The sequence below is a fragment of the Doryrhamphus excisus genome, linkage group LG8 (assembly GCF_037039965.1).
Source record: "Doryrhamphus excisus strain RoL-2023G ecotype Guam linkage group LG8, RoL_Dexc_Guam_v1.1, whole genome shotgun sequence".
NCBI lineage: Eukaryota > Metazoa > Chordata > Actinopteri > Syngnathiformes > Syngnathidae > Doryrhamphus > Doryrhamphus excisus.
Genome location: NC_136364.1, coordinates 7,624,245 through 7,648,300, shown reverse-complemented (window position 1 = coordinate 7,648,300; position 24,056 = coordinate 7,624,245). Strand labels below are relative to the sequence as shown.

General features: G+C 41.4%; 1 protein-coding gene across 1 annotated transcript in view; it reads left to right on the top strand.

The window, feature by feature from the left end:
• The window catches only part of gbe1b (glucan (1,4-alpha-), branching enzyme 1b), a 90,033-nt gene that overhangs the window by 28,993 nt on the left and 36,984 nt on the right, over positions 1 to 24,056 (top strand). Inside the window, exons 7-10 of the mRNA XM_058079408.2 lie at positions 14 to 223; positions 11,889 to 12,004; positions 13,484 to 13,611; positions 14,346 to 14,444. Coding sequence (XP_057935391.2) covers positions 14 to 223; positions 11,889 to 12,004; positions 13,484 to 13,611; positions 14,346 to 14,444 — 553 coding nt within the window. The remainder of the gene's footprint in view (positions 1 to 13; positions 224 to 11,888; positions 12,005 to 13,483; positions 13,612 to 14,345; positions 14,445 to 24,056) is intronic.

The following is a 24,056-nucleotide window of genomic DNA, read 5'->3' as shown; positions in this document are numbered from 1 at the left end:
TTTGTGTTCCCAGCCGCTACGGCACCCCGGACGAGTTAAAGCAACTGATCGATGTGGCGCATTCGTTGGGCATCGTGGTGCTGCTGGATGTCGTCCACAGCCACGCGTCCAAAAACACAGAGGACGGCCTCAACAGCTTTGACGGGTCCGACTCCTGCTACTTCCACTCGCCTCCGCGGGGGGAGCACAGCCTGTGGGACAGCCGCCTCTTCAATTACTCCAGGTACTTCCTTTCTGTTTTGGACTTCATCTCAATTTTAACATTTGCTTCTTATTCACCAATTGTGACGTCCAACAAGCTACTTCGTATTATTTCTTTTACTTCAATAATGATTTGGAGTGCATGAGAATGTGGAAAGAAAAACTTATCTTTGACCACATGGTTGGTTGTTTGTAAACAAATATACAAGCAACAGAACCAAGGGTCAAACTTGTATGGATCGAAGTGCTGAGTCAGCATTAATAATGCTGATGAACAGCCACTCAGGAAACGCCTTCTCATAGCATTCATAAAACTATATCACAGGGTTGCTTACAGCCACAGCTTGCTGTTTATTGTACTTCTGGTTCGATGCCAAACTGCATTTCATGTACTGTGTAATTGGCACGGTGAATGACAATAATGTTAAGGTTAATTGGAGACTCCAAATTGTCCATAGGTATGAATGTGAGTGTGAATGGTTGTTTGTCTATATGTGCCCTGTGATTGGCTGGCCACCAGTCCAGGGTGTATCCTGCCTCTTGCCCGAAGACAGCTGGGATAGGCTCCAGCACCCCCTCATGAGGATAAGTGGTAGAAAATGAATGAATGAATGAATCTTCATACTTACTGACATTGAAGAAATTTAAATGACTGCTGAACGACAACGTCCAAAAATTGAAAAGATGCACAGTGATATTTGTATTTATATATTTTTCCTTAAAAACCACAAATAATGTTTAATATACTGTGTGTGTGTATGTACAGTGGTATGAAAAAGTTTGGGCACCCTGATAATTTAAAAATGTTCCTTTTATAAATGTTGTTGGGATCAGTCATTCATTCATTTTCTACCGCTTTTTCCTCGCGAGGGCGCTGGAGTCTATCCCAGCTGTCTTCGGGCGAGACGCAGGGTACACCCTGGCCTGGTCGCCAGCCAATCACAGGGCACATATAGACAAACAACCATTCACACCTATGGACAATTTGGAGTGGCCAATTAACCTAGCATGTTTTTGGAATGTGGGAGGAAACCGGAGTACCCGGAGAAAACCCACGCATGCACGGGGAGAACATGCAAACTCCACACAGAGATGGCCGAGGGTGGAATTGAACCCTGGTCTCCTAGCTGTGAGGTCTGCACGCTAACCACTAGACCACCATGCCGCCTGTTGGGATCAGTCATTTCAGTTCAATATATCATATAGCAGACCAACACATTGATTGCCGACTCAAAACATTTGCTGTCTTTCTCCCATCAAAGTTCTACTTAGAACCCTGTTAAGAGTGCAACAGTGCAAAATGTAGGTCCATGCCATTTTCAACTGGTCTGTTTGCAGGTCTGCGTATGCTGTGTTTGCTTTTTTTTTTATTTGAATGAATTTGCTATCAACTGCAGCGACAACATGAGTGAAGGCAAAGCAAGTGAGAGTAAAGCAATAAAGAGAACACACTGTGTCATCATCAATACAACATAAGTTTTGTTGAACAAACTGATAAATGCGAACTGGAGTGGAGCTCACATTCCTGCATTTTTATTTGATCCTCTTTCATCTGATAGGCGGCGATGCGTTCAAGGTCACACGTGAGACAACTAGCTTGCTTTCTTTGCCATTTTCCATATTTTGCAGAGATGCAATGCATGATGATTTGGTGTTCCGGTCGTAATGCTGATATTTTCACCTGCTTGCCAGAGTTCTTTCTGTTAATAAGCGTCCTAAAGGAGTCCAAAAAGCCTTTTCCATGTCAGTGGCAGCAGTTTTCAATACATTCTGAAGTGCTTAGTGTCCGGCTTGGGGGCAATAAGAAGAGGGCAAGGTTGCACTTTCATCAGTTACAGGGATGTCCAATCAGCGGCGCTCATTAGACACAGTGGAGACATATGGCTCCACCGGGGGAGGGAGGAGGCACGCAAGGAGTCGTTTGTGAAAGCCCAGCGGAGCTTCACAGCGAGCTGGTTTGTCTGTTCGGACATCTTTGTTTGAGGAAATTCCACCTGGCGGGGTAGCGTCAAAGCTAGCGTGAAAGTGAAACGCAGGCTGTTTTTAATCGAGCACCGTCGCTATCAGCCATCACGGCACCACCGCCATCGTCTTATTAGTTTGACAGACGCCGGCTGATAGCGGCTATCCAACCCGGGATCTGCTTCACTTCCCCGCCGCATGGTCTTTGTCGCTTCTGTTGGCTTTTATCGTGCAACGCTTTTTGTTGCTTTGTCGTCTTTGGCCGCACGAGTTTCACTGGAGACCTCCGTGTTTGGATAGATCTCATTTGTTAAGTCCACGCAGCTCCGAGGCAAACACGACATCTGCTATCAGTATTCCAAGGGCCTGGCTTTGCAAACATCACTTCCAGGCTGGGAGTCTTTTCACAGCTGCTGAATAACAATTTGATGGGTTTTTTGGGTTTTTTTTTTTTTGACTGTGCGGTAAATAAAACATTTGTGGATGCATACCGCAGTGAAAAACTTAACAAATTCAGGTTGTGGAAGTTTCCCAACTCTGAAGGCTACCCGGTAGGGGTGAAACGCCCTCGCTGCTTTGCACCTCCAACGTCACGGCTTCATTTTATCACGGTTTTTCAGAAATACATTGGGTGGAATCGAACTTGGGTCTCCTAGCTGTGTGGCTTGCTCGCGAACAACTCGTCTATCGTGCAGCCGCGTTTGCAAGCATAAAAAGCTAAGCTAAGTAGTAGTAAAATACCAACATAAGACATTCAGAAGATGCATTCCATCATTGATGTAGTATTCTATAGTGGTCACTAGGTGTCAGTAATATTTCAGCTATAGCTGTGGCTATTGGTCAGACAATAGCCACAGCAGGAAGTGCAAGGATGGTGACATTTGAGCATATATTATGGCTTATTTTCTCCTATTACGTTTACTATAATGAGTAATGGAGTGCAACAGTGACTGTAGGAGTGTTATTTCATGTCTAGATGCCTCTAATAATGTAAAAAAAAGACATACACTCAAAAAATAAATGTTTAGTCTCAACAAAAAAAAATCAACGCAACAGTTTCCATTCGTCTTTCTTAGTTATGACAACTTAATTTGAAATTGCTTTGAACCAACAAACAATATTGCATTGCACGAATTAGCTTTTCCTCTTTACTCAAAGCTTATTTTAAGTAATGCTTACTGAATAATTGTTGTCATGGGGACAAGTTTTTAAGTTTGCAACTCAAAAAAATATGTTAAGTCAACTGACTTAATCATTTTATTCAAAGTAGTTTAATTTGTTGTCTACTTAATTATAATAGCAATGCACATAGCTTTTTAAGTAGCAGTAACTTATATATATATATAGGAGATGGAACTTATTATGTTACCAAGCTAATTTTATTAAGTCATGGCAACTTGAAATTGGTTTTAAGCTTACCAACAATAAAATTTGAGTGTATATGACAAAATTAAGTTCATGTAATAGCCAACATTATTATTTGAACATTCATTCATTTTCTACCGCTTTTTCCTCACGAGGGTCGCGGGGGTGCTGGAGCCTATCCCAGCTGTCTTTGGACTGGTGGCCAGCCAATCACAGGGCACATATAGACAAACAACCATTCACACTCACATTCATACCTATGGACAATTTGGAGTCTCCAATTAACCTAGCATGTTTTTGGAATGTGGGAGGTGGGGTAAACCCTGGACTGGTGGCCAGCCAATCACAGGGCACATATAGACATATAGACCCCCGCGTCCCTCGTTAGGAAAAAGCGGTAGAAAATGAATGAATGAATAATTAACCTAACATGTTTTTGGAATGTGGGAGGAAACCGGAGTACCCGGAGAAAACCCACGCATGCACGGGGAGAACATGCAAACTCCGCACAGAGATGGCCGAGGCTGGAATTGAACCCTGGTTTCCTAGCTGTGAGGTCTGCGCGCTAACCACTAGACCGCCATGCCGCCCCTTATTTGAACATAACTTAAAAAATAAAGTGAGCAACTTAGAAAGTTTATCGAAATCAATTAAATTTTTTACATTGCATTTATGTATTAATCAAGTGGTGTCAGCAGATACTCTGAATTACTTTTTAGAGTGTATTTGGAAGGTCATAAACAGCTTTTCTATGCTCCAACTACAAAATTAGGAGTCCTGCTTCTGGGAATTTCACCAAGGGTGCTTAGGTCTGGAACCAATTAACCACGTTTAGCATAGCTTTGTGTACTTGCTAAATATAGCTACTAAGTTGCCGTGTTGGCAACACTGATCCCTCCTGCTACGTGGTCTTCTTCTCTGGCAGGCCTAGTGTGTATGAGGTGTGTGAAGCCACGATGTTGGAACAAAAGGCTAGGTTAACAGTCCCGTTAAAATGCCTGACGGCTGACAGGTGGTTAGAAATGTATTGAATTGAAAAAAAAAAATCCCAAACAAAGGAATGTATGGGAACGGTACACCGTGCGGGAACTCTGTACATCATCAGATGTTCCATACGGAAAAATCTGATTGTGAATACATGTACAGCTGCTTGACTTTGTGAGGTTTTACTATCTCGCCCCAAAAAAAGCTTGGGCCGCCGCCTTCTAATAAATTGAACAAGATTAATTATTCATTTCAATTTTCCGGAGCATTTGCGTGGCGCTCAAACACCCTTGAAAATATTGAAGGACAATATGTTTTCCTAGCAGATAAATCCTTTTCCCAAACTCCTAAAGCCATCCGAATGTGCAACGTACGCGCTTGTACGAGTGCGTGCTGACAACATGGGGGGGATGTCAGCCTAATTCATTGGCCGCTGTTTCTTTCGAAGATGCCAAAGTCACCTTGAGACGCCGGCCAAGTCAGTGGAGGCGGTGGTCTGGCACGTCCGCGAGCTGGCAGCCCAAGAAACCAAACCTTCCATTGGGTCAGGGCGCTCCAGATGAGAGAGTTTCTAAGGAACTTGTAATCCGACCACCTCCCCGGAATGGTTTGACTTCAATCTACCGGTGGATTGGCGAGATACGGGAAGAAGGCCCACCGCCAGGCTTTTGAAATGTAAGCTTTTAACTCCTCACCGCGTTCCCATGCTGCGCCGCAGAACAAAGGAATAATTATTGTGCTGTACGTGTTTTTTTTTTTTTTTTACGCCTCTCAGACTTCTTAATGATCTGTACACGGGGTGATCGTCTTCTGCTGCTGTTACATGAAGCAACTGGCGTAATGGGTGTAACTCAAACACTTGCGCCGTAAACATCAGCTTGAAGCAGATGCTTTGATTACTCCAAAGGACTTTTTCCAAACTCCTTATTAGGAGTGTACACGGACACCCGGCGGATTTCTTAGTGCTTCCCATACGGTGTGCATTGAATGACGGGCCGGAAGTGTTTATGGCATCGCTCGTCTACTCGGTTAACATATCGAGTTTAGCCTTTGGTGAGCGATCGTGACAAGGAGAAGACAGAGCTTGAAAAGCCTCTTCCGTGGTTTGGGAACACTTACTTGGCCTTCCCACTGGAATAAGACAGGTGCATACGACGAAAGCAATGTGCAATTAATTTAGAAATATGGCATTTATTGGAGATTTACCTGTCTGTATGGCTGACATGCTAACCATGAGATCCCCTTGCATCCTGTTGGAGAATTACGTGGTAGCATTTAAATCATTAACGCTGTAGCAACAACTAAGCAGTTTTATGCTTTGCAGTTTGATCCTTACTGGACCTAAAATGGGCCCAAGCACCTTAATATTTACATTTTCTATATTCCAATCTGGGCGACACGGCGGTCAAGTGGTTAGCGCGCAGACCTCACAGCTAGGAGACCAGGGTTCAATTCCGTGCAATTCTCCCCGTGCATGTGTGGGTTTTCCGGGTTTCCTCCCACATTCCAAAAACATGCTAGGTTAATTGGCGACTCCAAATTGTCCATAGGTATGAATGTGAGTGTGAATGGTTGTTTGTCTATATGTGCCCTGTGATTGGCTGGCCACCAGTCCAGGGTGTACCCCGCCTCTCGCCCGATGACAGCTGGGATAGGCTCCAGCACCCCCGCGACCCTCGTGAGGAAAAAGCGGTAGAAAATCAATGAATATTCCAATCTTTAGATCTGCTACAGATCTCCAACAGAACCTTTAGCTATCCTGCCAAATAACGGAGTTAGATGGAGGAAAATGTTTTCCTAAAGTCAAACCTGAATGGAAAACAAAAACTGAACCCAGGGAAGAGTTCCGAACGTAAGTGTTCGTTTCTTCAGATGTTGGGTTAAAGCGAAGTGGATCTACATTATGTATTTCTAAGTGTTGGCTGCATGAACCTGAAAGGCTGCCACGTGCTCCCCGTAGGCGCTAGCAAAAGGGAAACCATCCTATCACATTTTGTCTCTTAAGCGACAAAAGATATTTTTCCCGGGATGCTTAGCGAGAGCCAGGCAGAACCAAATAGCAGCACCAAAGCCCACCAAGACAGGAGGGGATGGGGGGCTCCCAGCAGACTGCCTGCCTGTCTGTTTGACAATGTGGTGCAACATATGACCACGTAATTCTGTCAGCGGCCAGCAAACACAACTTTTTTTCTCTGCTTCAGTCGCACCACACTTTTTTTTTTAGCTATTGAGAAGGATTGATATGTTTTTTTTAAAAAAAAACAGCACAGAACATTGGAGAACTTTGCAAACAATTCTATTTGGATCAACGTCAGATTGTAACTTCATTCAGTATTCAGCCAGCCCTTTAAGTATGCACTAATCCCGCATTTATCACTGTTAATTCATTGGTTCCAGACCCCACAGCTGTTCAGATTCCTCATTTATAAATAGAATATGTTCATAGTTAGAGCTTGGAAACCCCATTTACAACCTTCTACATACAAGGTTTAACATTATTAGAGCCCTCTAGACACCAAATAAGACCCCTATAATCATCTTTGCACCCCTGTCACCCATTATAGTAGACATAATAAGAGAAAATAAGACATATTATTGCTTATAAAGCCTGTTTAAGACCTTCAAAATATGTTTTTAATATTATTAGAGCCCTCTAGACATAAAATAACACCCCTATGGTCATCTTTACACTCCGGTCACCTGATATAGTAGACATAATAAGAGAAAATAAGACATACCTTTGCATATAAAGCCTGTTGAGGACCTTCTAAATATGTTTTTAACATTATTAGAGCCCTCTCGACATGAAATGACACCCCTATAGTCACCTTTACACTCCTGTCACCCAGTATAGTAGACATAATAAGAGAAAATAAGACATATTATTGCTTATAAAGCCTGTTTAAGACCTTCGAAATATGTTTTTAATATTATTAGAGCCCTCTAGACATAAAATAACACCCCTATGGTCATCTTTACACTCCGGTCACCTGATATAGTAGACATAATAAGAGAAAATAAGACATAGCTTTGCATATAAAGCCTGTTGAGGACCTTCTAAATATGTTTTTAACATTATTAGAGCCCTCTAGACATGAAATAACACCCCTATGTTCATCTTTACACTCCTGTCACCCATTATAGTAGACATAATAAGAGAAAATAAGACATATTATTGCTTATAAAGCCTGTTTAGGACCTTTTAAATATGTTTTTAGCATTATTGAGACCTGTAGACATGAAATAACAGCCAGACAGTACCTGCTGTGGTCTGTTCGCCCTGCTTAGCAATAATGATGAAGGTAACAGCACATATCACCTTAAACAGTGAATAGGTTGATCCTTAAAATGCATGAAAAGACATCACTATTTGTCCTTTGCATCATTCATCATCATGCGCTCATCTGACCTGCAGCTTTCTCACAACCTTCCCTCTGCCTTGGTGACAGCTTGACCCCGTGGTGTAAAATCTTCCCCACCTCCTCCGTCCGCCCGCGACCTCGGGCACAGCGCATTAAACGGGGGTCGCAGTCATGTTTGTCTGCAGGGCGGAAATAAAACCTGATAAGGCGCAACCGAGCATGAAGATGAGCTGAAGGGAAGCGTGTTATTCCACTGGCGACTCCGCTTGCTAGCTCATAAATATGCCGTCTCCACAGTGGAAACCAAAATGAGCCCAAAAATCCACCTCCAAAGCTGCCTTAAGCTGTCTCTTCTAAACTAGGACAACTCAAGCGTCTAAGTGCTTTTTCTTTGGCTTTCTGTGTTTGTTTGTTTTTTTGTTACGCTACCACAGAAGGGGTAGGAAGTACTCAGGACAATACGGCTGGAATGCACATCATAACAGACTTCCTGTCCTTTCAAGTGACGAGGCTCACTGCCCGACTTGCAATCTCACACTTCATGACTCCTCAAGTGAAGCATAAAAACATCTACACGTACCCATTTGAACACCGGTGCACCCACAGCTACATGCTCTCCATTTCTCCTGCATTGTCACATCTGTAGAATTAGCACCCACTTGATGCTGAATCAGATGGCTTTCTACGGCAAAAGAGCCTATTCTCGGAGATAAATAAATTGGGGGGGTAGAAATATGCAAGTATGCAAATCTGTTCTAAATATGCGGGAATCTACAGTCATAAAGTGTTTGACAGCAAATGGCTTGACAGGAAAAACAAAACAATTCAATTAATTCAAAACTTCTTTTAAAGGAACTTAAAAAAATTGACCAAAAAGGGAAAAGAAAAATAATTTAAAAATAATAATAAACTATTATAAAGAAAAATTTTACAATTTACAAAGGGAAGCATTTTTTTTAATTGTTGGCTTCAGAGGTAAAAAAAAAAGACATTAAAAAAGAAATTTTTTTTTTAAAGGAAAAAAAGTTGTAAATCTTTTTTTAAACCAAAGATATGCTAATGTGGAGCCTATATAAATACGTACTCAATGCCATTCATAGCATGGCTTTAGAGAAAATGTACAAAAATATTTATTAAATGCATTTTTAATGAATTTTTTAAAGGAAAAAACTTTGGAATCATTATTTTTTGGACCAAAAATCTGCAAACTTGCAGGGTCATTCATTCATTCATTCATTCATTTTCTACCGCTTATCCTCCTAAGGGTCGCGGGGGTGCTGGAGCCTATCCCAGCTGTCTTCAGGCGAGAGGCGGGGCACACCCTGGACTGGTGGCCAGCCAATCACAGGGCACATATAGACAAACAACCATTCACACTCACATTCATACCTATGGACAATTTGGAGTGGCCAATTAACCTAGCATGTTTTTGGAATGTGGGAGGAAACCGGAGTACCCGGAGAAAACCCACGCATGCACAGGGAGGGGTCATTAATTCTGAAAGGTAAATGTGCGTCATACTATGGCTTTAGACAAAAATGTAGAAAAAAAAGAAAATGATTTTGAAAATAATTTCCTTCAGGAAAAAAAAAACAAGTAAATGATTTTTGGTTTTTTTTGTTGTTTTTTTTTACCCAAATTTTCCGACTCACAAATGTGTGAGCATCCACTTCTAATTTCTACTATTGGAGTGTGAAATGCCAATGCTGGAGGAGAAACAGCAGGATGAGTGACGCATATAGACAGACAAAGCGGTACATGAATGCTGCCATTTGACCTGACCGATCACATACTGACAAGTTATTGGTGACTCCCCGTGAAGGAATTCCAAGGAGCACATTTGTTGTAAGCACGCATTTTTCAAGTGGAATAAAGTCCCTGTTTCCTGTAGATTACAGTTTGATGTTGGGGGAGTAAAAGTGTATATCAAGGCCGCAGCGGGGCGAGTCAGCGCTGCTTTGTGCTGCTACGAATGTTCGAAAAGTAGCTTTGCTTACTTTCTCACTTGACCCTCCTCAACCTCTATTTAGGCGCAGATTTACTTTCCCGGGCCGTGACGCTGCAGCGGCGGCGAGGAAGCAGTTTGACATTTTGTATTCGATTAGGGCCTATTTCATCATGTCAAAAAAGCTGTTGCAGCAGCAGCAGCCAAGAGGCCCGGCATCAGACTCGGGCAGAACTCCAATAACGTCTCAAACTGCCACATCCATCCCCACACTTAACAGCTCTTGCTTTTAATAATCCCTCGCTCGCTCCTCAAATATACGACTGAGGGCAGGTTTTAACCAGTCCTGCTGCTTTTTTTTTATTTTTTTATGTGCAGCCTCATCCTCAGAGATGTCCAACCCCAGCGTGAGTTGACAGGTGTGAAGCCAAATGTTGCATCAGCGCTTCCTCCTTCCCTGGAGGAGGAGCACGAGGGGACTCGGCGTGATCCGACAGTGGCGGCGAGGCCGGGTGGTCGCATAGACCTTGTGATAAATAGATTACGTCCTCCACTCCGCTGCGCACGGCCAACAAAGACTCCGACATTGCATCCTCTGGGATGGAGATAATAGTCAGGCAGAGCTAGCAGGCCCCGCCATGGAAGCGTCCTGCCACATTAGGAGCCACGACGCCATTCATCATCAAGCCCAATTACAGGCTGCATAGTCGGATGTGGCGGTCCCGCAGCAGATACGCGCTCAATGAAGTCATCGCTCAGTCTGCGCTGTTTTAATGCACAAGCAAATTGTAAACAACACTGGCCTCTATTGCTAAAGCAGGCAGCGGTGACGGAAAAACATGCTTTTGGGGGGGGGGCACTTAATATCGCTGCTGGAAGTGCGTCCATTGTAAATACTGGCTTTCCATCCATTTCTTCACACTTGCACGCTGGATTCATTCTGCAACACCCACAAACGTTGTGGTCCAAAAATAGGCGGGATTCAACATTCACAATGTTTGGCTTCTAAAATTTTTTTTCCAAAAATTTTCCAAGATTTTTCCAAAATAGTGAAATATTTGGGAATTTTTTAAAGGCTGTAATTTAACAAGAATATTCTAAAAAAAATGTTGTAACTTAGCGTTAAGAAGTAAAATTTTTAAGTGTAAAAATAAAGTTGGAGGCGGCACGGCGGTTGAGTGGTTAGCGCCAGACCTCACAGCTAGGAGGACCAGGGTTCAATTCCACCCTTGGCCATTTCTGTGTGGAGTTTGCATGTTGTCCCCGTGGTTTTCCCCGGGTACTCCGGTTTCCTCCCACATTCCAAAAACATGCTAGGTTAATTGGCGACTCCAAATTGTCCATAGGTATGAATGTGAGTGTGAATGGTTGTTTGTCTATATGTGCCCTGTGATTGGCTGGCCACCAGTCCAGGGTGTACCCCGCCTCTTGCCCAAAAACAGCTAGGATAGGCTCCATCACCCCCGCGACACTCGTGAGGAAAAAGCGGTAGAAAATGAATGAATGAATGAATAAAGTTGGATTTTTTTTTTAATTTAGGTTGAAAAATCGATATGACAATCTTCAGCATATCTGCATCTGGTTGGGAGTGGGGGCAGCTTGTGTATCCCCCCCCACCAATCCACACGACTCTTGCTCAGGCAGCGCTCCTCCATTTGTGGTAGCGTGTCGGCGCTTCTTGTTGGCTCGTCAGGCGTTTAAGAACACGCGGCAAAGTAAATAGAATCCCCCCCTCCCCCCGCCTTCACCACCCCACACATGGTGTTTGTTTACCCGAGTGGGGCGCCCAATCCTCTCTGTTCGGCACCGTGCTCGACGCTGACCGGCGGTCACGCCGTCGCTCTGATGGACAAGCAAGGAAAAGCTGAACGTCGGTTGATGAAAACGCCATCCGCCGCCTCCCGCCTCCACGCTGCGTACGATATCAACACACTTTGGTCATCAATACCTGAATGTCCTGCAGCGCTGCAAATTCATTTCTACTGTTCAAAGTGCAATGATGAGCCGTGTGAATAATTCAGAGCTCCTGCTGCTGCTTCTGACCTTGGCTGTGTGTGTGTTCCTGTTAGCTGGGAAGTGATGCGCTTCCTGCTATCCAACCTGCGCTGGTGGATGGAGGAGTACAAGTTTGACGGCTTCCGATTCGACGGCGTCACGTCCATGCTGTACCATCATCACGGAATAGGTAGGATTCAAAACAGCTACCACTCGGGGGGGTTCAAAGTGTGGCCCACGGCCTATTTGGGGCCCGTGGCTGTTTATTTATTGGCCTGTGGCACATTCTAATAATATAATCAAATATAATCCAAAATGCAACAATGAGCTAGAATTTTACCAAAAAAAAGGCAAAATATTCAGGGTGAAAAAGGAGAATAACATCATAATATTATGAGTGAGAAAAAATAAAGTTTTAGTTGCATAAACTTGAAATTTATATACCTTTAGATATATAGATAGATGCCTTTATACCTTTATTCCTCCCTTAGTGGGGACATTTAATATGAGGAGAAACAAACAATACCACAAATTAAGTCAAATTAAATTTTTGGAAAATGAGGTTGGGTGAAAAGTTATGAGAATAAACTCATAAACATGGGAATAAAGATCAAAATTTACAAAAGTTGTAATACTTGAAAGTAATAAAAAGAAAGCCAACAGCAGAAATGTAAAAAAAAACTGTAATTTTGTCAGAATAAAGTAAGAATTTTAACAAGAAAAATTTTGCTATTTTCTGAGAATAAATTTGTAAAATTATGTGAGAAATCATTTTAGTAACATATAGTTGAAATGTTAAAGAAAAAATAGTTTATTGTTTTTAAGTCGTAATATTAGGAGAAACCTAGAAAATTAGGTTGGGGAAAAAGTTATAACATTATGGCAATAAAGTCAAAATATTACAAGAAAAACGTTGAAATAGCTGAAAAATATTTTCTTTCACAAATGACGGCAGAAATGGGGAAAATAACAGCTTCTGTTTCTTATGAATAAAGTCAAAATATCAAAAGTCATATTCCAATGAGATTAGAATAAACTCATACAATTAAATAAAAAAAACAAATGCCATTTTAATACCATAGAATTAAAATATTACAGAAAAAATATTTTTAAAAGTTGTAATTTTTGGAAAATTAGGTTGAGTAAAATTTATAACATTTTGGCCATAAAGTCAAAATATTACAAGAAAAACATTGAAATAGCTGAAAAATATTTTCTTTCACAAATGACGGCAGAAATGGGGAAAATACCAGCTGCTGTTTCTTATGAATGAAGTCAAAATATCAAAAGTCATATTCCAATGAGAATAGAATAAACTCATACAATTAAGTAAAAAAACAAATGCCATTTTAATACTATAGAATAAAAATATTACAGAAAAAATATTTTAAAAAGTTGTAATTTTTGGAAAATTAGGTTGAGTAAAATTTATAACATTTTGGCAATAAAGTAAAAATATTACAAGGATAAAGTTGAAATAGCTGAAAATATTTTCTTTCAAAAAACAGAAGAAATGAGAATAATCTCATAATATTAAGATTTTTAAAAAATCATTTTGGTACTGTAGAGTGCATAGTAGAATGTTCTCACATCCGCTGCTGATGAACGTTAGGGTTAGGCCCAGTTTGGGACCTTTTTTACTGGCTAAAAATGTTTTTTTCCTGGGAAGGAACCGGCTTCTCCGGGGACTACAGCGAGTACTTTGGCCTCCACGTGGATGAAGACTCTCTGGTGTACCTGATGTTGGCCAATCACATCCTGCACACCCTCTACCCCGACTGCATCACCATTGCGGAGGTAAAAGTCCTCCTTTGCAATGACACCGCCCGCAGCTGCTATTAGCCAAGGACGCTTCATCATTAGGCTTCATTGCTTCCTTAAGTATTCATCGGTGTCGTTAACACATCACGCTGTAGTCCATGGCATGTCATGCTTGTTAAGCACAGTCACATTACACACTAAGGCGGGAGTGTCCAATGTGTGGCCGGCTTTTATATTTTAAAAATAGTGGAACAAAAAAACAGCAGAAATTGTTTTTTTAACTTTTGAACCTTATGCTACTAAAATATTTCTGACTCAAAAAGATGACTCTGTACGCTTGATATTTTTTACTTTATTTCTGTAAAATTACTGCTTTTTACTGTTTTGTATTTAGTTGTAGTTTTCTTGTGAGCTGATATTTTTACAATGTGCCATAAAAAAAAGAAAACAGTGGGCCGCATTTTGAACAGCCCTGGCTTAGAAGAACAAAAAGAAAGAATACATCCACGTCAAAGGAAAAAGGTGATGTGCGTGATTGACACACGTTATTCCAAGGCTTCGGCAGGCCCCATAAAATTATGTGACGGGCCACATCTGGCCCCCGGGCCTTGGCTTTGACACCTGTGGGCTAGCATGTGACTGGATCTTGGTCGGAACGTAACCGCTGAACAAAGCGGGGATTTGCTGTATGACGTAACCACGTAATGACATATAAGAGTCTTCATGACTTTTTCCAAGCGGAAAAAGAAGTTAACCACAGTTTTCCACAGGACGTGTCAGGGATGCCCGCCCTCTGCAGGGGAGTGGAGGAGGGAGGGCTTGGCTTTGATTACCGCCTCGCCATGGCCATTCCTGACAAATGGATTCAGGTACGCTGATGCACTTCCTCCTGTAATTGCTCGTTTGGTTGTAGCCATTTTTGTCCTTCATGTCCATCATTATTCTTATCAAGCCTGCCTTTTGCAGATGCAAGCATGAATGTCTGAAACGTGAATGTTTTTTTTGTCAAATATTGTAGTACACATAACATAGTATGCTGCACAGTGGTATGTGTAGGTACACCGTGTCTTTTTCAATATTGCTCCTCCAGTCAACAATCCAACTCCAAATTCACCGTCTTTCAGCTTTTACCCCAGCATGATCTAATCTGAACTGTCTGTGTTTTGTATTGTTACATCCGCTATGCCGCTTTTGCTCTTTTTCCACTAATGATGAGGTGACGATCAAAGCGCTCACATGAGATTTGGTTAACACACAAAGACAAAAATATGCAAGAAATCAAAGGAGGATGCATTTTCCACAGCCTTTCTCAAAAATGATGTGCCTCATAAAAGGAACAGGGTGAGCAATGGTGATACAATGCAAAAGAACACCGGTAAGGAAGACATTTGCAATAAAGTAAGCCCTCGTTTATCACGGTTCATTGCTCCCAGACCCACCATGATAAGTCTTCGGTTAACTAGGATTTCTAATCTAGAAATTGAATTTTTTTCACAATTAGAACAAAGAAAAGCTCTTTAATACACTTAATACACTTTTGAGCACTATTGGAGGTCTCTGGACATGAAATAACACCCCTACAGTCACCTTTACACGCCTATTACCCAATATAATAGACATAATAGAAGTAAGACATATCAGAGCACAGAGAAAAGATGTTTACAACCTTCTAAATACGCTTTTGAACATGATTAGAGCCCTCTAGACATGAAATAACACCCCTATAGTCACCTTTACACTCCTATTACCCAAGATAGTAGACATAATAAAAGTAAGACATATCAGAGCACAGAGAAAAGATGTTTACAACCTTCTAAATATGCTTTTGAACATGATTAGAGCCCTCTAGACATGAAATAACACCCCTATAGTCACCTTTACACTCCTATTATCCAATATGGTAGACATAATAGGAGTAAATAACGCATATTAGAGACGATAAAACTGTTTACAACTATCTAAATAAGCTTATGAACATTATTAGAGACATGAAATAATACCCCTATAGTCACCTTTACACTCCTATTAGCCAATATAGTAGACATAATAGGTGTAAATAACGCATATTAGAGCAGATAAAAACTGTTTACAACCTTCTGATTAATGATTACTGTATATCAGGGGTGTCAAGGTGCCCGAGGGCCTTTTGTGACCCGCAACTTATTTTTTTATTGGCCTGTGACACAGTGAAGAAACAAAATTAAACCAAAAATCCATCAGAAACTGGAAAAATTGAGTAAAAACTCAAAATGTAAAGGAAAGACGCTCCAACTAATAATATAACAAAGCTTTGTCTTTCAATATAATGTTTGTTTTATTCAGCCTTTTTACAAAAAACATCCATAAAAATGTTAAATGATGATGATTTCCAGTGTGGACTTCCTTGGTAGAAAAGGTTTGTACACCTCTGCTGTACGTCTAAATGGCCACAGCACAGTGAAAATATGACTTAACTTAACTTCCGCCTCCATAGCAACCTGGAAATGTCCCTTCAGGAGCAATTTTTACCTTCAAGTATGTCATTGAAAAAGGGCTGTTGCTTTGTTTTAATTGAAGACGTGCACAGTTCCACGACAAAGACGATACAGTATGTCCATTCTGCCCACAGAGAGGGTCACACGGGTCACACATGTTCTTGTTTTCCTGCCTTGTTGTCGTACGAATGGATGAAAGTTGGAGCTGGCAACACGCTTTCATCCAAATCAACAAACCCTTTTGTTCTTTTTGTTCATATGAAGCCAGCACTCATTCTTTCCTTTTCCCCCCATCCTTAACCCGTCCTCTCGACAGAACAAGAAGGTCATTATTTATCCCCTCCAACAAAGACATATGAATAAATGGGGCGTTGTTATTGTGAAAATAAAAGCAACTGACCCGCTCATTCATGGTGACCTTTCTCTTCAATGGCTAATTGATGCTACTTCCTGTGTGGTGGACCAATGAATACATCTTTCAGAATACGTGCTGGGACCACAACGGTCTTAGGACATTTCGTAGAGCCAGGCCAGGCTTTCTTTGGCTGAACACTTGAATAGCCACTAACCCATTTAGTCCATTGTAGATGTATAATAATAATATCAGTCATAGAAAAATGAATAGTAATTTTAGAACGGTGGTACGTGTATCAACAAAGAAGTCCTGGTATGTTTGGTGAAAATCTGGACAAAGGTGCAGATACAGGAATTTATTTTGAGGCACCTTTTCAAAGAGAGCTTAGCACTTTTGAAGGACCTACTACTAAAGTACTAGTCAAAGATCCTCTACAAGTGACAGGAGGAATCTGCTGCTTTTAATGACCAAAACTGTAAAAAGCAAGACAAAGATCCTCTATAAGACAGGACGGTTCTGCTCCTTTCAAGGACATACTGCAACAATGGTAGCCAAAGATTCTCTATATGACAGGAACACTCTGCTATCTTTAAGGACCCACTACAAACATTTTTGTCAAAGATCCTTTACAAGTATGTCACAGGAGGAATCTGCTGGTTTCAAGGACCAAAACTTTAAAATGCAAGACAAAGACAGGAGGGCGTTGCTGTTTCAAGGACGGACTGCAAAAATACAAGTCAAAGATCCTCTAGTAAAGTATATGGCAAGAGGATTTTTACAGGATACAGTACAAAGATCCTCGAAAGGCAGGTGTACTCTGCTGGTTTTTACTGCAAAATGTGGTTTTAAGGCCCTATACTGCAAGAACGTGTCTAGAATCTGCTCGGTCCCCAAAAAATCAACAAGTGATATTATCCCTTCCAGTAGTGAAATGTAAAATTAATATTTACAGTGGTATGAAAAAGTTTGGGCACCCCTGATAATTTTCCTGATTTGTCTTTGTAAATTGGTTGGTTGGTTGTTGGGATCAGCCATTTCAGTTAAATATATCTTATAGCAGACTAATACAGTGATAGATGAGAAATGGAATGACGTTTATAGGATTTATAGAAAGTACAATAATTATTTAAACAAACGTAGGTCGGTGCCTAAATTGGAGCACCCTTGTTCTTTTATTGATTAGAACACCTTTAGCACTAATTATTGGAACACAACATTTGTTTGGTAAGCTCACTGACCCTTGGCCAATCATGAGAAAGTGTATTTAAGGTGGCCAATTGCAAGTTGTTGCATACTTTGCATCTTCTCAGAAGAGTAGCACCATGGTAGCCTCAAAACAATTGTCAAATGACCTAAAAGCAGAGATTGTTAGCTAGGTCAGAGATTTCAGCTGTCAGGTTCCACTCTGAGGAGCATAGTGGGGAAATGGAAGACCACAAGCACAGTCCTAGTTAAGGCCCGGAGTAGCAGGCCAAGAAAAATCTCATGCAAGCAGAGGCGAAGGATGGTGAGAACAGTCCAACTCAACCTACAGACCAGCTCCAAAGACCTACAACATGATCTTGGTGCAGATGGTGTCACTGTGCATCGTTCAACTATTCCGCTATTCTGGGAGAGTCATTCAGGAGACGCCTTTTCTGCACACATGCCAAAAACAGAGTGGCTTGAGGAATGCTAAAGCACATTTGGACAAGCCAGCTTCATTTTGGAATAAGGTGCTGTGGACTGATGAAACCAAAATGTTATTTGGACATAACAAGGGACAGTATGCACTGCGGATGACGAACACAGCATTCCAAAACAAACACTTGCTACCCAAAGTAACATTTGGTGGTGGTGCCATCATTCTGTGGTGCTGTGTGACCAGTGCAGGTACTGGTGATCTTCAAGTTCAAGTTGAAGGTGGCATGGATTTCAGTTAGTATCAGCAGATTCTTGCCAACAGTGTTCAAGAATCAGTGACAGTTGAAGTTGTGCCGGGGCTGGATAATTCCAACAAGACAATGACCCTAAACACTGCTCTAATTCTACTAGGATTCGAGAGGAACAAGTACAACATTCCGGAATGGCCATCTCCGTCCTCAGACCTAAATATTACTGAAAATCTGATTTAAAGCAGGCTGTCCATGTTTGGAAACCATCAAACCTGACTCAAGTGGAGATGTTTTGGAAAGAAGAATGGTCACAAATACCTTCAACCAGAATCTAGACCCTCATTGAAAGCTATAGGAAGCATTTATTCCTGCAAAAGGAGGATCTACAAATTTTTTTGTTGGGGTGCCCAAATTTAGGCACCTGTCTACTTTTGTTGAAATAATTATTTCTTTCTGTAGATCCTATAATCTATCATTGTCTTGGTCTGCTATATGATATATTTAACTGAAATGGCTGATCCCAACAACCAGTCATTTATAAAGTTGTCAAATAAAATTGTCAGGGGTGCCCATTCACCATCACAGAGCGCTCGTTCACCCTGGATGGCAAATTCTCGGCACCAAAACAACTTCAACAACAAGCATTGAAGCACCCTTTAGCTCACCTCTTCAGCCCTCAAGTGCTTAATGGCCCACCATGAAGGGAAAAACATTAGCAGATGATGAAGATGGTCACATGGCTTTTTTAGTTTGCTCCCAATGGTTTTTGACAAGATAGCGCTTCAGACCTTCTTCCTCTTTGTGTTCCTGCGACCAATCATAGAGGAGAGCGATGTCATATTGTGATGCGTTTTAGTTTGCTTTGATCAAAAATAGATCTGGTGTAGATCCGCCAGAGAAGATGTTTCCGACTTAGCCACGGTCGAGCAATCAGACCCCCCACTGTACTCTGCTTTTCAAGAAGAATGGGTTCAAACTTCACTAAAGTCAAAAAAAATAAGCCACATGTGACCTTGATAGCGCATGCTGCGGTTGATTGTGCTTCTCGGGTAGGGCACGGTTGTGCAAGTGTACGCATCGTTCATCAAGACGGTCGCTCACAGCGGTGGCTGTTACTCGGCATGCTGAAGATGGAGAGCGAGAGAGTCACATGCAGGCCTGACCTTCCTCGCTCCTTCTTTTACCGGTGCTCAAGAAACACCCGCGGGGTTAAACTTGGGAGTTCCCCGGGATCGTATGACTTGGAGAAATAATGCGGCTCTAGTGCACAACATTAAAATGCATCTTTTTTGTAAATATGACTTACATTTTTAATAGTTTAAAATGCAATTATGTGTATCTATTGTTTACATGCGCCTTTCTGAAAGGTCACCATGCAATGACAAAACTAAAGATGAGAGATGGGCGCAATGTTGTTTTGCAACCCCGCAGGCACGGCGGAGGTTAAGTGTACGTACTGTATGTATTACGTCCTGTTCTCTGATTGGCTTATCGCTGCCGGCGTACATATTACATCCCTGTGTCAGCAGGAAATCGTCCAATGGTCTTACCAAATTAGCACGACAACATTTTACAGGGAACACAATACACACATCAGGCGTACCGTTGATTCATTCATTTATTCATTCATTCATTTTCTACCGCTTATCCTCACGAGGGTCGCAAGGGTTGCTGGAGCCTATCCCAGCTGTCTTCGGACAAGAGGCGGGGTACACCCTTGACTGGTCGCCAGCCAATCACAGGGCACATATAGGCGTACCATAGATTTTTGGTAATGGTAATGGTTTAATTTCATTTGAACATGCATCAGATTACAATTGAATGCATCACATAATCAGTTCACAGTTTCACATGTCCAAAAGGAGTAGGAAGAAGCAAAGCTTATTAAATCCTACCCCTCTATCTGGTACTTTTACAATCAGTAACTGTTACATTTGTTTACTTCCTGCTTTCCATAATACAGTTTAAGGTTGTTGTTTTTTTAATAATGCACCTCGTACCGGGTGATATGAGCATCCAATGACATAATGGGTACCATAGTAAGTGTCAATATAGTGATATGTATAGCACATCATGACTGGTTCAAGACTCTTCATCCTTGTATTTAGCAAACATCAACTGCTTGTATTGTTTCTTGAATTGGCTCATCGTTGTGCATTGTTTGATGGTCTTACTCAATCCATTCCATAGTTTGATTCCACATACTGAAATGCTATGGCTTTTTAACGTAGTCCTAGCATAGAAGTGTTGCAAATTTAGTTCTTCCCTGAGATCATATTTCTCCTCTCTTGTAGAGAAGTATTGGATGACATTTTTAGCTAATTGGTTATTTTTAGCCTTATGCATTATTTTAGCTGTTTGACGATGAACTATATCAGCAAGTTGAAGTATTTGTGATTTTAGAAGTATGTTCTCTTAGTATGTTCTCTGTAGGCGGCATTATGAATTATCCTTACTGACCTTTTTTGCAGTACATTTAGCCAGTGAAGATTGCTTTCATAGTTATTAGCCCATATTTCCACACAATAAGTAAGATATGGTAGAACCAGAGAGCAATAAAGAGTGTGGAGTGATTTCTGATTGAGAACAGAAATTCAAATTAAAGCTTTTAAGTGAACCTTATAATGCGGAAAATACGGTAAATATAATATTTTTTTAAACTCAACCCAGGGACAATTTTTTCACAGATTTCAAAGCTCAGCTATCAGGCAAGACAGGTTGGATGAGAAGAAAAAAAAAGCCATGAAGAGCGGTTTATTTCTAGACACCACGTTGGGTGAATCTCTGCTTCCGCGAGCGCGGCCGCACGCTGCGTTCCGTCCTCGGCGTGACTCATTTGATGTGAGTCATTTAGCGGCTGTGTGAGGCCCAACAGGCTGTGGAAAATGAAGATATCCTCATAATAGGAGCTGATAAGACGCTTGCTTTTTTTGAGGGTGCGGGGGGGCGATCCAACGTGATTATGAGCGTAAGATGCTGTCGCTCCTAATGGCGACTGGAACGAGCGCCTTTCCCTGCAGCGACAGTGGATGGAGATGTACTCTTTACAATTACAGCCGCTTGCAGCTGGAATTAGAAACGGGAGCTCTGACCTCCGAGTCAATCGTCCCCGTTCTTCTTCTTTTCTTTCACCCCATTTATTATAATTGAATGAAAATATCAGTGGACACAGCTCTGTCTCTTTCTGCTGCATACTCTTTGCTGTGTCCATCACAGTGGAACGGCCTTTCAATTAGACGGACTCATCAGAATTCAGGCTGCGAGCGGCGAGGATGTGCTGCGTCTTGTTTATGCGGCGCCATGCTTTCTTTTGACCTCCTCTGCTGCTTCACCACCCTGGATTTATATGGGATAATGACCCTCCTGGGCCTCCGTCGTTTCATGCAGGAAGATGTCCATCCACTTTATACAATTGTTAAAAGTAAAACAAAACAGGAGGACTGGGGACCGATGAAAGAGGATGTTGCTATGGAAACCGAAGCAAAAAGAATTGCTTTGATGTTGTTTTGTTGGTTTGTTTGCTGGATTGCACAAATACCAAATGGAGGAATCCATTAGATTTTGGTGTAAATCAGAATACAAACACTCGCCAAATGTTTCATTTTCAGGAACAACGTGTTCTGTACTGGACAAAATTGTTAAAAAAAAATATAAAAATTTTGGTGGTTGTCTTAGCGTTCACACGAGCATGAACCAAAGGTTGTACAGTAAAGAACATGAAGATAAAGAGAGGACTTGATTGGAAAATTTTGGTGACATATAACACCACTTATTATATTATATGATTTAATTCAACTGCCATTAGCCCAAAGTCAGCTGGGATAGGCTCCAGCATATCCCCGTCAGGATAAGCGGCATAGAAAATGGACGGATGGATGAATATAACTCAAATATGGTAAACCATATTTGCTGGATTTGAATATGTTGTTTATTTTCCTATTCTGACATCTTCGATTTATAAAAAAAAAGACTTCTAAAGTATACTTTTAAAGACTTTTCATTAAATATTACATGAAGTAACTCAAATATCAAACCAAAATGTAATCTGCTGAATATGTGTTGTATAGAGTCAATATAGGGAAGTATAGAACACATATGTACTGTATGCTAGTTTTGTATTCTGACATATTTACCAGCTCAGATTTCAGCAAAAGCTTGTAAAGCATACTCTTAAAGAGCTTTGGTGTCATATTCTATGACCGCACTCCAATGATCTTAACCACAATGCCATCTGTCAGGTTGTGTATGTAGGTTTCTGATATTTTTGCCATCTTACATTTGACAAAAAGCTTTTAAAATATACTTTGAAAGAGCAAATTATATCAAATTATATAGATTCCAAACCAAAATGTTGCCATCCATTGGCCAATCAATGGTCAGATGGGAATAATGTTTTATTTAGTTAAAATAGCTAAATTTATGTTTTAAACTTCTGTTGGTACTGTATTCTTAGCTACATTTTGGGAGTTCAGTTGCTGTGTGATGATTATAGCTTTCTATCTAAGATGTGTAGGTTAATACTGTTTTATCAACTCTTCACATAATCAGCTGACTGATATGAAAAGTACTGGCCGTTAGGAGGTAAAAAATAGGTCAAATCTGAAAACATTGTTGCCAGGTGACCACAAAAGCACCCCTAAGATCAGCGGTGCAAGTGACTCTCACACAAACTCACAGTGGAATGTTGCAAACTATGATAGCTCACACCCCGCCCATCTGGGAGATACCACCATAAAGCTGTGAGCTCCAGACGCAAAATCCCTCTTTTTCTCGTCGGGAGGTTGCGGGAGGACATTAGAAGAGACATTTTTGCCCAGAATTCGGAGTTTGTGACTCTATTCTGTCTGACATGTTTACAATACATTTTATTCACCTTCTTCTGGTGTGTGAGTCTTATAGTCTCTAATAATTAGAGATGAACAAACACGTAATGGGAGGTGAAATTTATTGAACAGAGGGGTTCTTGAGGCCTTTATGAGGTAGCGGAGAATTTCCTGTCCAACAGATGACACTGTCAGTCAGACTGTTATATTGACTAATGACCTCCTGTGTCGTGAGTTCCTTATATAGCTCATGATTGGCTCCTGCCAAAGGAGGAGTTACCATTTTTTCCTCACAGACTCGCAAGTAGCACAGTATTTAAACGATTAGTAGAAGCTCTGAAGTAGTAGCAAGCTAGTAGTCCTGTTGTTACCTTGTTTCCTGTGTACTGTGTTGGCAGTGGGTATACCTTTGTACTGAACATACACATCTAATTCTGAGGATTGTCACCGTGTGTTGTTAAAAATATGTCTTTGTTACTAAAAATTCACTAAACCAGAAGCCTAATTCTGTTGGGCACGCCAAACAAATGAGACGCTGTGAGAAATAAAACACCAAACAACTAATTCCCGACCCTTGTTTGATGTTTATTAGCAAATGCATGTGAGGTTTGCGTTATTTCCCCCCACAGCTGCCATCAAACGAGTCCTCCTCCGCACCTGCTGATGGTCGCCCCCACTGAAGGTCGCTGTAATGACCCTTGAAGCTGCACTTGATTTCGCTCTCTTTTTTTTTTACATTTTATTTCCGGCTCTGCCTAATTAATCGGAGCGCTCTGGCTGGCTGGCTGCTGACAGCGGGCTTGTAAAGTAAGATTTGTTGCGCTGCTCATTACCGTTGATGAAGTGGAGTGTCGGCGGCGCCAGGAGGCTCGGGCCGGTCGAGGCCCGACGTGGTCGAGCCTGCGGTCGTCAGGCGGGTCGCTCTTGTCTGCGCTTGGACGGCGCCGCTCGCGGA